Source organism: Anneissia japonica, unplaced genomic scaffold, assembly GCF_011630105.1.
Source record: "Anneissia japonica isolate Jap-2015-1 unplaced genomic scaffold, ASM1163010v1 scaffold287863_len737641_cov155, whole genome shotgun sequence".
NCBI lineage: Eukaryota > Metazoa > Echinodermata > Crinoidea > Comatulida > Comatulidae > Anneissia > Anneissia japonica.
Window position 1 is genome coordinate 6,556 of NW_022742482.1, and position 14,646 is coordinate 21,201.

Genomic DNA, 14,646 nt, shown 5'->3' on the forward strand with positions numbered 1-14,646 from the left:
CTTAAGTCAAAGTTATCCATATTGCTTAGCTTACAAATTGCTTAAAATGAGAAAGTCGATTGTGCGTTGGCGCCATCTAAGACAATTTTTAAGCCAAGATTTTGTAAGATTGGGTAATAAATCAGCCTAAGATATTTATTAGGAACATCTTAACTTTTTTGACTGAAGACATTTGCTAAGCGGAGATTGATAAATCCCGGGCCAGGGTCTGAATCTAAAGCGTACAGCCTGCAACATGATTTAAGTCATTACGCTATTCATTCATGCTGTTCTATCTGGTGCATCCAATAGAAAGCTCAGTATTTTAATAAGAATATTATTTTAGTAATTAACAAGGCACTCGAATCATGAAACAATGTTGGAAACATACATTGTTGTTTTAATTACATTTCTGTTGATTTCATTTAATAATTAAATTGTCCTGCATTCCAAATTACTGTTAAAATTTAAATTCAACTGTAACTCATTTTTAGGTCAATTAAAATAAAATTATGAAGAATCTATATAAGTATATCTACGAAAACATGCCGAAAACTTCTATTAAGCAGACAATTTCACGATTTTGGCTAGTGTCCCTCAATAGGGTCTCCTAATTAAGGAGACACTTCTTTTGGTCACAGTGGTTTCGCCTTAAAAGGGGTTCTACTGTAGTAATGCTTGGAGGTCCGGCTAGGCCCAATTATATCTAACGAAAACCAGGGTCACCATAACTGAGAACAAACTTTAATAACTTTTTCATTTAAAAGTTATGTAACAAAATTTCATTTCTGAAAACAAAGCCGGCCAACATAATACAACTCATACGTTCAGGCTTATCTTCTCTATCTACTGGGGTGGATGTAGAGGGGTTCAGGAGGCTTTGTGATTGCACCTTCCCCCTCACTTAATAATCGAACCCCACTTCAACTTGCCCCCACCCCTCCCACTATTTTAAGATGACTCCTAGATATAACTGGATAAGATGACAATTCAGAAGAAAAGATGATGGTTGCGATGATGGACAAATTTTGAAGACATGTATTCATATTTAACGATCTGAAATCATTAAGGTAAATTCAATAGGAAGGCACTTTCTTTCTTATTGTTTTATTTCGACATTCGATCTAAATAAATCACACTACCATACTCAATTACACAAACACAGCATACCTATACATCAGAAGTAGTCGATAGTCAAATAAATGATTCACCAATTAATCAATTGGCCTTGAACAACCAACACATTGTTGGGTAATCAAGAATTATCATCACTTGGCCGTGATCAACTAATAACGTTGATTGATCGTCACAAGAATATTTGATCGTAATCTCCACCGACCTGTTTGTTCAGACACTCACAACTTAGCAGAATATATAATTAATTTCAGCAAAATCAACAAATAAACCAGTTGACAATACATCAATAAAACTATGAAAATCATGAAAATAAAAAAAAAAACTGTTAATGGTATGAATAAAAACAACAAATTATTCAAATAAAAAAAATATATAATTATTTAAACAGGAAAATAATAGTATCAAACGACTTATAATCATAAAACAATAAATTAAAAAAACAACAAAACAAATAATCATATTGATAATAATAAATAATTACCTATATATACTTCCTTCCTCAGACATTTTTTGTCAACACATACAAATAAAATCAATAACAGTATTGGACTGAAAACAAAATATGCAAATTAGGCTCTTCTAAGTCATTAATATGCAATGAATATTCATCAATGCATTACCAAACTACTGCCGTGGTGGGTGTTCAGTTTGCCATAGTTGCTAATAAAAAGGCATTCCAATGCAACCGTTTAGACACTTCCTCTAAAAACAAGCTATTTATCAAAAGCACACAAACAAATTCTGATTGAATTAAAATTAGTAAAATTTACAACAAAACAGTATCAATGAACTATCTGTATAGTAGTGACAAATTTAGTTGCATGGCATTCACCATTCGTGTTTACAATGTCAAACATTACAAGCTTGCAAACGTTTCACCAGTCAATATTCATTACGTGCGAATGGACGGACGTCTGATTCTGAAAATTACATCACATTATTTTCTCAAACTTCCAAAAAATGTTCAGGCACTTTTAAATAAAATCTATGACATAATTATCTAAAATCTAGAATTAAACATTCTCAAAAAATCCATATAATGTTCAATAATCATGTTCTACATATTTTAAACAAAACAACAGTAAACTCTATTTGATGCACTGTATTCAATGGTTTGGTTTGAAGCTATAACTTGATTTAAAATATCTTAATTTCTTTCTGTTTGATCTATATGGTTATAAATTTCAAATTGATGGTTTACAGATACAGGTGGATCATTTGCATAGAAATTTACCATTTCTTATCTAAATTTATTTCTTACACAAACCACTTATATTCAGAATATCTATGAACAATGTATAAAAAATAGTGTTCACCTTACAATACATAGTTGCAGACAATTTTTTACGAAACGTAGTTAACCCTAAACAGTGCAAATTGTTTAAACAACATTATATACTTATTAACTAGGATCACTAGGGGACATAAATCATTTTCAAAGGTATCAATATGGCACACAAATAATAAAGAAAAATTAAGCCACTTATGTTTAAACCAAGCAAGTTTGTAAGGAATGCATTTAAAAGTACCGAGTATAAAATAATTACTGTTTATTGATTGGTTCATCAAAATATGCAAAAGGTTAGTTGCGTTTGAGTAGTCACCATGAAGGTATACTTTTTTTTTTTTAAGTTTGTATTTTTACTTGTAAATTAAGAATATAAAATGATTTTTACTAACCCAAGTAACTAGCAACATAATGAGTTTACACAGTACTGTATCTGTATATATACTGTTCAAAACCTATTCTTGATTTAAGTACAGAGTGAAAGATGTTCAAAAAAAGATTAAATGTGACAAAAACCTACAAATACATACTTGGTGGTTCCAATAAAACCGATATTAAACACAGCTTTACATGAACCAGCGCATTCAAAAACAAGTGTTATAATACTCTTGAAACATGTTCACCTCTATATAATAATAATAATAATAATAATAATAATAATAATAATAATAATAATAATAGTTGGATTTGTACAGCGCATCATGCGAAAAAGCCTGTATGCGCTTGGTGATTGAGATCTTTGAGTTAGACATTTTGAAAAAAGTTTATGTTATTTTATGAAACTAAAAAACCTACTCCTTAAACTAAAGCTTGGTTGGCCGTTGGCTCCGAGCCAATGTAATGGCTAGATCCCTTTTATCTGATCCGTGTTGACAGAGGGTGATGTTTGGGTATAATCATGGTGGTCCTAGGATGGTGTGATGGTTCGATTTTTGTAGTAATGGTATAACTTAAATGAAATGGCAATTACAGTAGTCGGGTTTTTCAAGATAAGCATTCACAAAGACTAGATTAACCGTGGCATTCTAATCAACAATCAGTGATCATTCTCAACGTGAAATTAAAGAATCTAACCACACAATAATGTAACTCTTCCTCTATTTCATTCTAAATACTTTAGTGAAAATAATTCACCTCACATTTACCTCAAAAACAAGACTAGCAAATATCCATCAAAAAAGCATCTAAAAACATCACATTCAAAATATTCATAATATTGTATTAATCCATAAAACAATTCTTAAAACTACATCACAATGAAAAGTTGAATGAAAAATGCGCTTTAGCCTTACTAAAAACCTGACAAGTAAATAGTCCAAACGGGATTTATAGAATTTTAATAAAATGCAAAAAATGCAAAAGATGTTATCTGTCTTTTGATCAGTTAGTTGTTAAGAGATCTGCTTGGCGGTATTGAACGTCCAAGAGCACTTCGTGGGGAACGAGCACCTATAATACAAAAAAAAAAAAAAAACAACATTGATAATACTGATAATGTTTTGAAACATGCAATAATTTTTATTTTGGTATGCCATCAATTTTGTGGCTGCAATCAAATTCCACAAAAAAATAGCAAATATTAAAAGATCTAGTAAAGTTCAAGAAAGCTGTACACAACTACTAAAAAGCCAACAATTTGGAATATTCTGCACATTATAAGCTGTAAAACGATTGTTCGTTTACTGGAATTGACTTACTACTGCCAAATCTATGAGTAAACGTATTACAGCTTCTATATACTAAAGTATGCCATGCAGCCACATTCTTTAATTTAAACTCAGCTTAACATTTAGTGACAGTATGTTGGTTTTCAATGGCGCCTTGGGTAGGACTGTTCCATTTTGTTTTCGAAGGGGTGTTCCGTTTTGGGAACAATGGCAATTAGTCATTTATCCAGGTAAGTATTCACGAAATAAATTAACCAATGAATTGTGATTTTGGGGGAAATGAAGAATTGAGTACATACTTGATAAGGAAGGGGCAGTAATTATGGAGAAAGGCAACATGCAACAAGCGTTAATGAATAGAGTAAGAACATTAAGCAAGTTTAGAAAATTGTGTTATCCAAGCACAATGGCAATGAATCTTAAAAACAGACCAATCAGAGTGCTGCTTGGAATTGGCGCATATCTGGCAAACACATGTGTTGTAAAGGTAAAGGTATATGCATGTGTATTGCACAGTAATTAATCAATAATTCAATAAAGAACAATATTCAAACACACAGAAGCCTACAATGCCCTCCTTACCTCTGGCCGGGGTGGAGGTTGCCTGAGCAGCCAAGCGTACTGGGGAGGAGCTACGTGTGCGCCTCGAGGCACTGAGGCTTACAGGTGGAGATGCCCCACCGTAACCAGAATATCCCATAGATTCATCCAGTTTCCGGGTTTCATGCTCAAGGAGAAGAGGGTCAAGTGTTGGGTCACGTGAAACGTTGTGCAAAGAATCGCCTGGAATGAGTAGAAAGCAAACAAATATAGCAAGCTTAGAAATATAAAAAAAAATCACAAAGTTAGGATTATAACCACATATATCATGAAACCCACAACCAAAGTGACAGTGACTAAACCAAAGCTTTAATATGCCAGACCCACACATTATCATGTACTTTGGTAACCAACATGTCTGTAACTATACTATTAGTAAAAACTGCAATATGGTACTACAAATATGACATGGGCAAGAATCATAAAAATAGCAGATGAATAAATTGCATCTTACTTTTATTATATGTTGTAACTAAATAAAAAGAATGAAATGATTTGAAATTTTAGAATATACATAAGCTCTGTTCACACCATCAACCTTAATGTAATAAAAAATGTGATTCCCATATATGGGTATAATATATCATCATCATACTAATATATGGGTATAATATGACATCATCATACCCATATATGGGCACATCTCACAAATTTGACACACAGTGTGGAGAGAGCTGAAATCATACATAATGATGAGATCACATAAATCACCAGTGATTTTGATAGTCCATAAATGAGATACATAGAAGAAAATAACTAATTGCAACTGTTCCCTTTAAGAACACCCCTACAACAAAAATAGAACCGTCCAACCGTTCCAGCAAGGAACAGTGGTAACTAGTCGGTCTATCTAGGCAATTATTCACAAAAATCATGTAAGAAGGTACATGTATATTCCCACCAAATTAATCATATGCAGCACCATAAAAATAATAATGGCAATAGATTTTTAAAAAGGGTTCATAAATGAGATCTCTATGCATTCAACAAAAGGCATGAAGACAACAAAACCATAATTATAATAAATAAAAGCTTGCAACCCAATAGTGGTTGTAACATGGCAGTGATTGTAAATTATAATTGCATGTTAAACCAATATAAAAAAAAAACTATTAGTTGGCTCAGTTTTGACAACATTATAGTTTTCAGATACTTTATCAGGTTAACCATCATTATTATTGTTAAAATGGACTTTTAAGGTTTGATTATAAATAATGAAAACCAAAGTAGGTAGTTGAAGACCAAAAACAACACAGTTCCTGTATATCATTAAAATATGCACAATTAAACAGCCTGGATATAAAATAAAATAGGTTTTAAATCAGTGGTTTGAATGCATTTGTTATGTTTAAAATTAAGCAGTGAATATTGTTACACAGCTGTCCCATTACAAGAAACTGCTGTTATATTTTTGTGCAGTTCGTTGTTTTACCTTCAGTCTTCAACCAATTCCTAATCCTGATTGGTAGTTATTGTTCATTAGGGATGGTTTAAAACTGGTGTTTCAATAAAGACTGCATTTAATTCTCATATTCGTAGTTCAACAAACATAAGTAAATAATCCTTACTCAGCATATTACGTAGATCTTGGATCTCATCGTTATTCTTTACAGAGCGTGTAATGAACTGCTGTCGTTTGCGCATCTCCTTACCAAGTTGATCCTTCAGGGTCGACACTTGTTCTTCTAGACCCTTGACTCGATGTCGATGGGCACGTTCTCGTGCTTCTAGGGTGCGCTCTGCTTGCACCTGGGCACCTCGAAGTCTGTCCGTCTCCATCTCCATTTCTTGTCTATGTCTGGTGGTCAGGTCTATCAATCTAGAAAATATTTTTATTTTTTTTTGAAAATCATAATCAAACTGGTTTTAAAGACCAACTCAGACAGCGTCACACATTGGAGACTCGCGCTATTTATGGTTGGAGTATATTAAACATGTTTAATTTTCTACAATAAGTTTGCCCTCGATGCAGTCTCATGAACACTCATCGCACTTTGACACAATGCAAAGATAAATCGCGTCTGGCTGTGTAGTCCAGCATTGTCTGATAGATTGACTAAAGTTAGTAATTGATAGTCAAGTGACAAATAGTAGAAGCAATTGGCATGGCAGTTGGGACCTTATGGTCGCGGGTTTGAAACGCTCGCTGTGCAAATCTCATGTGTCCTTGATCAAGGCACTTTATCCATGTAGGTACCTAGGAGGTAGAATTGGGTATCTAAGAGGTGGAAGTGGGTACTTAGGAGGTAGAAAAGCACCTAAAAGAAGATTTAAGTGCTAAAGAGAAATCCATTTAAATCTCTTGTAAAATATATATACAGATCAATGAAGACCTAAGAAATAAGTGAATTATTCATTTAAATTAATTTACTTCATACCTTGTAGCATGCTGTTGCTCAGTTTCAGCCAATGAGCTTTGCAAAGTCTGCACCTGACGATTCAAGTCTGTATTCTCTTGCTCTAGGCCAGATAATGTCTTATCTAGAAGTCCCTTCTCTGAGGACACCCGCATCACAGCTTCATCGATGTTGATCTTCTCACGCTCAACCTAATTTCACAAAGAATTGTTAATTTTTTTTATTTTACACATAACAAATTGATAATTAACTCAACCATTAAAATTTAAGGAAAAAAACTTTATGCTGTACGTATATTAATATATTTTTATATCATTAAATATTTGTTTTATTATTTACTCAATTATAATCAAATCAAATCGTTTCATTTACATGGCACCATTCCAACAATTGCTTGTTGCATATCAGACTAGATGTTGCACTTTTCAATAACTTTATCCTCCCCTGAGGGTCACTTCATGTCCTCAGCAGACAGTAAACCGGAGCACTTTCATCTGTCCATGACATAGGCCAAGTGGACAAAAAAAGAAAGCAATACTCAATATCAGGAATGGAAAAGCAAGCCAACAGTCGTAGGAAGACATAAATGAACAAACAGTGGAGACTTTGTAGCTGCTGATCTAACACAGCGCTGGCTGAACCCCTGAGCGCCCACTTACTCGTCTCAAAAGATGTACTGGAGGATTGGTGTACACTGGGCCTACGGTTTATAGTCCTTCTCCGAGAAGACTTATTCCAACACCAGAACTTAAAGTGAGCCGGCCACAAACCTGTGCCGGTATTGTTGGCTATGGTTACACTGTCTCTGCCTTAACCACTTAGCCATTCAATGTTTCAGCTCTGTCTACACAATCAAATTGTCTTTTGACAAAAAACTTTTTTAGGCGGAAATGTCATGATGTGCCTATATATGGGTCATGATGTGATGTCATCGTTATACTGTCTGGACAGTGCATTATAAATAATAAACTATTTTCGGTCTTACCTTGTCCAAGGTTTTTTTTAGAGCAGTCTTGTCCTTCTCCAGACGACCAGCACTGCGTTCAATTCCTCGCTTCTCTGACTCTAAGTTAGCATATGCCCTCTGCAGCGTGCCAACATGCTCCTGAAGATTTCGTTTTTCATCCTGCAGTTTTCGGATGGCCTGCATGGCACCCTCTTCAGATTCTTGTCGCTGCTTCAGAAGCTGGAATAAAAAGTTAGGAAATAAACAGATCTGTTAAAGGTATATGTTTCCTTGGTTTTGAATTTGTTAAATTCGATTCATAAAGAGTTCTCACACCTGTAGTAGCAAAACACCTCATCAATGTCCATGGGACCATATTTATTGAGGTCATGCCCTTTGTAGTTCAACACATTTTATTCATTACCACTTTTGGCCACACTGATTCTGGCCATGTACTTTGTGATTACTCACATTCTGGCTATACCACTTCAGGGCCAGGTACCTAACAAAATTATTCTTATTACACCTCTGCACTCATACCTGCTGTGAATTGCGAACTTGAGCTTCAAGTTCTGAGTGTCGGACCTCAAGTTCGGAATTATCATTCTGGATCGTCTGCAACCGCTCCATAAGTTGATGGTTTTGTTTCTTGGTTTCTGATGAGGCTTGTCTACATAGAAACAACAATTACAAAGTGTTATAGAAAGCATATTTCATAATGGGTAAATACTTTATCGTAATGTATAAATGTAGCTCCAGGTAATATTCTGTAATAATTCGTGAAGTGAATAATTAAACTGAATTTAGCTAGATTGTTGTAATTGGCCTGTTGTTTCACAACAATATATTGCTATTTACTGCCTCTATGAACAAAACAGAAGGTTTACACCTACATTGGAGCAGTGATTTGGATTATTTATTATAATTTTTATAAAAATAAGTTTGATTTTATTAAAGTCAGGAAAAAAAATTTGTTGATATGTTGTAGAACTGATTTTTCTAAGACAGAAAAAAGTTGTTTGACGAAAAACTGGGGAACGGTGAATGAGATACAGATTTTTTAAATATTTAAAAACTGAGGGAATAAGGTGTAAAAATGGGCAGTTACACCCCTTTTTCCCCCAGTTTTTAAATATTAAAAAATCTGTATCTCATTCACCGTTCCCCAGTTTTTCGTTAAACAACTTTTTTTGTATTAGAAAAATCAGTTCTAGAACTTATCAAAAAATTTTTTTCCTCCGGAGCCTGACTTTAAAGATTGGAATAAAGCAAGTTAATCTGATTATTGAATGGAGTGAAGCTTAATTAATAGGTTGATGGTTAACATATATGAATGTTCCCTGGTTAATGACTCACCTGGCAGCATCTAGTCTTTCTTGGAGAACCCTTCTGTCATGTTCACTGCTGGTCAGTGACTGCTGTATCTGTTGGATCCTGTCCTGTAGCTGGTTGGACGTGGTGGTGCTATCATTCAGCGACATCGACAGAGATTGAACCTACACAGATAAGCAATCAACAATCATATTATTTCTAGAAACATAAAATATTAAAGATAATAATGAAAATAATGACATTAACAACAACATTAATAGAATAGGTATGATAATGATGATAATAATAACAAAAATAACAACAATAATAATAATAACAATAACAATAATAATAATATTAGTATTAATAATAAATTTATTAGGAATGATTTTTCCCCTACTCAGTATGTTCCAAAATAGTAGCAAAAAAAAGTGACTAAGTGGGAGTACAACCAATGGCCACCAGATAACATTATTCCTAATAAATCTCCTGACGTAAACACAATCACATTGCAGTACCCACTGCAACTTGGAAATCAGATTCAACACTAGCAACTAAGCATAAGCTCTGTGGTCTGGTGGTTAGGACACCAGGCTAGTTATCTGGAGGTCATGGGTTTGATTCCAACCAAAATCACTTGCAAAAATTGTTTTACCTAGTATTTGAGCAACGTACTGAGCATTCAGTACAATAACATATAAGGTAGGGGAAAAAAATCATTCCTAATAAATCTAGTGCAAACACTATTGGAATAATAATAATAATAATAATAATAATAATAATAATAATAATAATAATAATAATAATAATAATAATAATGAATTTAATAACATCAACAACAATAACAATAACAACAATTTAATAAATAATTTGTATATGTGCTTGTTAAAAATGTTTGCCACTGGAACTTAACATTTAGAACTAAACAAATTATTGAATGAAAGAGTTTCAAATTGATCAGCAAAACAAGCGAGGATATTGACTTTGGTGAAGGAAATATACAAAGCATATACATATGTACCAGGCAAAACAATACAAATATATTGTAAAAAATAAGAAACATATTATAATTATTTTGTACTTAGCAATTTTTAGGCAACATATACATTAAAATCATCCAAGCAAATGATTTTGGAAGACAAAGTTAAACCCTATAAAGAATTTGTTCATTATAACATTACCATCCCAAAAAATATGTGAAACATCTTCAATTGCTTCTACCTCATTTTGTGTATAGTGTAATAAAAATAGTGGGCATAACAATCAGTCGGAGGGCCAAAGTGAATTTTTCATTTAACACCGAGGGCTGCACCCAAACTTTTATGTTTCCAGTGAGCTTCCAATAACCTCCAAGCACTGCTTTTACATCACTTTATTCTCAGTTTGAATGTTATTTTTTACATATTATTGATGTCGGGCCGTAAAAAACAAGGTGTTTTCTAGACAATTTTGATTGGCGGGCCGCAAACATAGGATTTTTATTTATTGTCGCAGGCCGAAAAAAATCGCTTGGGCCGCATGCAGCCTGCGGGCCACACTTTGAACAACTGTGGTGTAATGAAATTGATACAAACCTTGTTCTTAAGGCTACTCTCCCCTTCCTCTGTTTTTGCCAACGATGTGGACAGGCGGTCAACAGTCAGTTGCAAAGAGGTCCTCTTACTCTCTAGATCCTGAATCTGCCTCATCAATGACTCGACTCGTTCCTTCAAAACCTGAGAGACAAGAAAAAAAACAACATTTGTTTGATTAAAGACAGGAAAATACCTCAAGATGATAAATAAAATTTTAAATAGCTCATAAAATGATCAAATAAATTATCTGAGAAACAGATAAAAAAAAAAGTTTTTACCGATTTATAGACATGTTACTACAAAAATCTTTAAATTGATTACTACCACCCTAAGGATCTATTTAAATGAATAGAGGAAAAACATAATTTTTGACTGTTATTTAATTAACGGGTGAATTTTTTTTCTCATTCCAATTTTTGATGTGAGGTAATAACTTAATTACACATTCAAATTAAGCAAATTCAAATGTAGAATTATTAATTTTTTTCCCTCATGTTAGTACATCTTTAAAGGAAATACATGAAAGTATGCAATAAAATCTTAACAACATCTACACAAGATACCTTGGATAAATTACTAGCATAAAAATGATGACACTGTTTGTCCCCCCCCCCCCCCCCCCCCCCCCCCCCATCAATTCCAGAACAACCTTTTGGGGCCTGAAAATTGGGGTGGTCTCAGGGTTTTTCAGTCTCCACTCGGAGAATTAGCTGTGTGTTAAAAGATTGAAAATTGTTATTTGGTTCTTTGAGAAGGAAGTGTTTCGAATTGGAGGATGCACTGTAATTTGATGGTGTAGGATCAAGTTATTAATGTTAAGTTCCAACCTGGTTTTCAGTGACTTGATCATTCATTGAAAGCTGCATCCTCTGGAGATCTCCTTCCAGAGCTCTACGCTTCAACTCCAACTGAGTTCCACGGTTGTCAGACTCCTCTAACATCTGCCGGAGCTGTTGCTTCTCAGTGTCCAGACGTTGCTCATTCTGCTTCATTTTGTTAAGCTTGTCATTCAGGACACGTTTGTCGCCCTCTGCAGACTGCAACGAGCGCTCGAGCATGCTCATCTTTTCCTGAGCACCCCGGCGATCCCGTTCCATACGCTTTATGGTTTCCTCTTGGAGCATGAGTGCAGTCTGAGCACTACTCAAGCGGCCATCTGCTCCTCTCTTGCCTTCCTCCGTTTCACCAAGAGACTTCTGCATGTTCTGCATGCGTGCTTCAAGGCGGTTTCGATCTTGTTCCAAGTTTGTTAACTCTTGATTTAAACTCTTAACTTTGCCATAAGCTTCATCCTAATATCAAACAGAAAATTCATAAAAAACATCAATGACAATGAATCAATAAAATAACAATAAATATAGTAAAAACTGCAATAATAAATAAATAAATATAAGAAAACAATAATAATTATAATCAAATAAAACCATTTTAATAACAGTACATGTCTGTGGTGGATACAGGCAATTTGAAATGGGGGGGAGAGGGGGACAGGGAAAGACTCTCACAGATGAAGAGTGATCACCTGAGGCCCACCATGGTTGGGGTTGAGGTAAGAAAATTTATTATTATGGCACATCTAGATGGCCAGAAATGGCACTCTCAGACCTATAACTTGATTATAATTTGGCCATTTTTCACCATTTCTTTAAATAATTTTGGAAAATTTAGTGGGCGGAGTAGGGCCCAGACCAGCTCGGCCCCACCTTGAATCTGCCACTGCATGTTTTGTACTTTTTAATAACCAACTTTACTGCTTTAATAACCTGTTTGGTTGTTACAGCAATATATTCATAAAACCTACCCTGTCTCTTTCTGCATCCTTCAACTGCGTTGAGAAATCCCGCAAAGCAATACGAAGCGTCTCCGGGTCGATGTCCACCACAAGTTGTTCCAAGCGAGATGGCGACATGCTACGGGTTGGGCTGCGGGATCTATCTGGTGATCCGGTAGTAGGAATCGGGCTTCCTCGGCCATCTGTGGTTGTAGTGAACGTGTTGTCAAAGCCTGGTGTAAGCAGAAGTGTTAGTGTTATCGCACAACACAACAAATAAGCCATGCATTAAATAATGGATAAATTTTATTAAAATGAGTTGTTTTTTTTAAAGCATGAACAATTTGATGAAAATAATAAAGAATGCTGGTCAAACATCAAAGAGGTGCAGTAAAAAGAAAAATCATTCTCTAGTGTCCTTATATTTTGCAGTTCCACAAGTGAATCAAGGCCTATACAGGTCTCGATCCACAAGTGAATTGAGACATACACAGGTCTCCCTGTAATTATGGAATACTATTGATGATAAATATAAAACATGCACAAATGTTAAATTATTTAGAAAACAGGTGAAAATCAATTATTTAGAAATGTATCAAATACAACTTTTTAACTTTTGTTCTTAATTGTAAATTTTTTAATGTTGTTTAATTCTTTGTTCGTTTATATATTGATTTATATTTTTCGTGATTATGATTTGTGTCTCGTCCAGGTCAAGCTGAGACAAGCTCAGCTTCTAAGCTTGATCCAAATTGATGGATTCTTGTATTGTTTTTTTTTTCCCATTGATTGAATAAATGTGTGTAATGAACTAAATTAATTAAAGATCACTCTAAAAAAGACCACCTCAAATTAAAGAACTCTTTTCTGTTGTCCAATATTAACAAATGTGCCGAAGACCATCCGAACCAGTCACTTAAATATATATTAATGTTATTATTACAGGGTTAAAGAGTAAAATGTAAGTTATAAAATGAAGAATCATTTAAATCCAACATTTTGTAATGAAGTTATAGGAGTTAAAACATACAGCTGTTCAAAGAACAGTATTTGAGAAATAGCTTTCGAAAAACTTCAGAGATTTCTCGTGCAAACACCATCATCAAATCGTTGAAAAAAATGTTGTTTTAACGTGGAAGATGGGAACATTAAAAAAATGGCATAATGTAAAAGTTAGTTTAGCGCAATATAACAAATTTGAAAAATTTTGATATTTCCAACATGTTTTGGCTAAATTATCTCCAAAACATGATTTGCGAGAAGTGACTGGTTTTGCTTGTATTCGCAGTATGCGAAAATAGCCTTCGAAAATTTATAATTTTAGAGATTTCTCATGCAAGGGCCATGATCAAATCTTTGAGAAATGTTGTTTCATCATGGAAGATGAGGAAAATAAAAAAATACCATGATATATAAACATTAGTTTAGCGCAATAAAACATATTTGAAAAATGTTGACATTCCAACGTGTTTTGGCCATTATGTCCAAAAAAAGATTTGCGAAGAGTGACTGGCTTTGCTTGTCTTCAAAATAAATATTTTTTATCTTTATTATTCTACTTAGAAACCAAAAGCTGCTAAAGATATGATTTGATTAATATATGTCCATTAAATTATATGATGATGTTTTAAGTAAAATCAATGTTTCATGCAATAAAATGTGATGAAAGCATGCAGGTGAAACCGATCAATGCACTTGATATCTGATAATCATTTGGCATCAAAAAATACAAATTGATATTCATACACAATATTTAAATATAAATTACTCCCAATATATATCATTATCAAAACTTATTAGTATTATCATATGACACATAAATATAATTTAAATTTAGATTTATCTAATATTAACAAAAATATTTATTTCAAAGAATAATTATTTATTATTATTATGATAACATTAATACGAACAAAAGTATTCACAAAGGTAGTTTATTTTACAAAAATTGTATCACACTACAAGCTACCATTTCACTCAAAAGCCTTTTTTTTTTTCAATTAAGCTTGGTTTCTA

At 33.6% G+C, this 14,646-nt stretch overlaps 1 protein-coding gene across 1 annotated transcript in view; it reads right to left on the minus strand.

Annotated features, from left to right (window-relative positions):
• Positions 1-1,069: 1,069 nt before the first annotated feature.
• The window catches only part of LOC117119173 (rootletin-like), a 56,772-nt gene continuing 43,195 nt past the window's right edge, over positions 1,070-14,646 (minus strand). The window contains exons 26-35 of the mRNA XM_033263991.1: positions 12,661-12,863; positions 11,687-12,151; positions 10,860-11,000; positions 9,331-9,470; positions 8,515-8,644; positions 8,014-8,214; positions 7,050-7,219; positions 6,240-6,490; positions 4,654-4,854; positions 1,070-3,853 (exon numbers count right to left, since the gene is read on the minus strand). Of these exons, the coding sequence (XP_033119882.1) occupies positions 3,789-3,853; positions 4,654-4,854; positions 6,240-6,490; positions 7,050-7,219; positions 8,014-8,214; positions 8,515-8,644; positions 9,331-9,470; positions 10,860-11,000; positions 11,687-12,151; positions 12,661-12,863 (1,967 nt within the window). The 3' untranslated portion in view covers positions 1,070-3,788. The remainder of the gene's footprint in view (positions 3,854-4,653; positions 4,855-6,239; positions 6,491-7,049; positions 7,220-8,013; positions 8,215-8,514; positions 8,645-9,330; positions 9,471-10,859; positions 11,001-11,686; positions 12,152-12,660; positions 12,864-14,646) is intronic.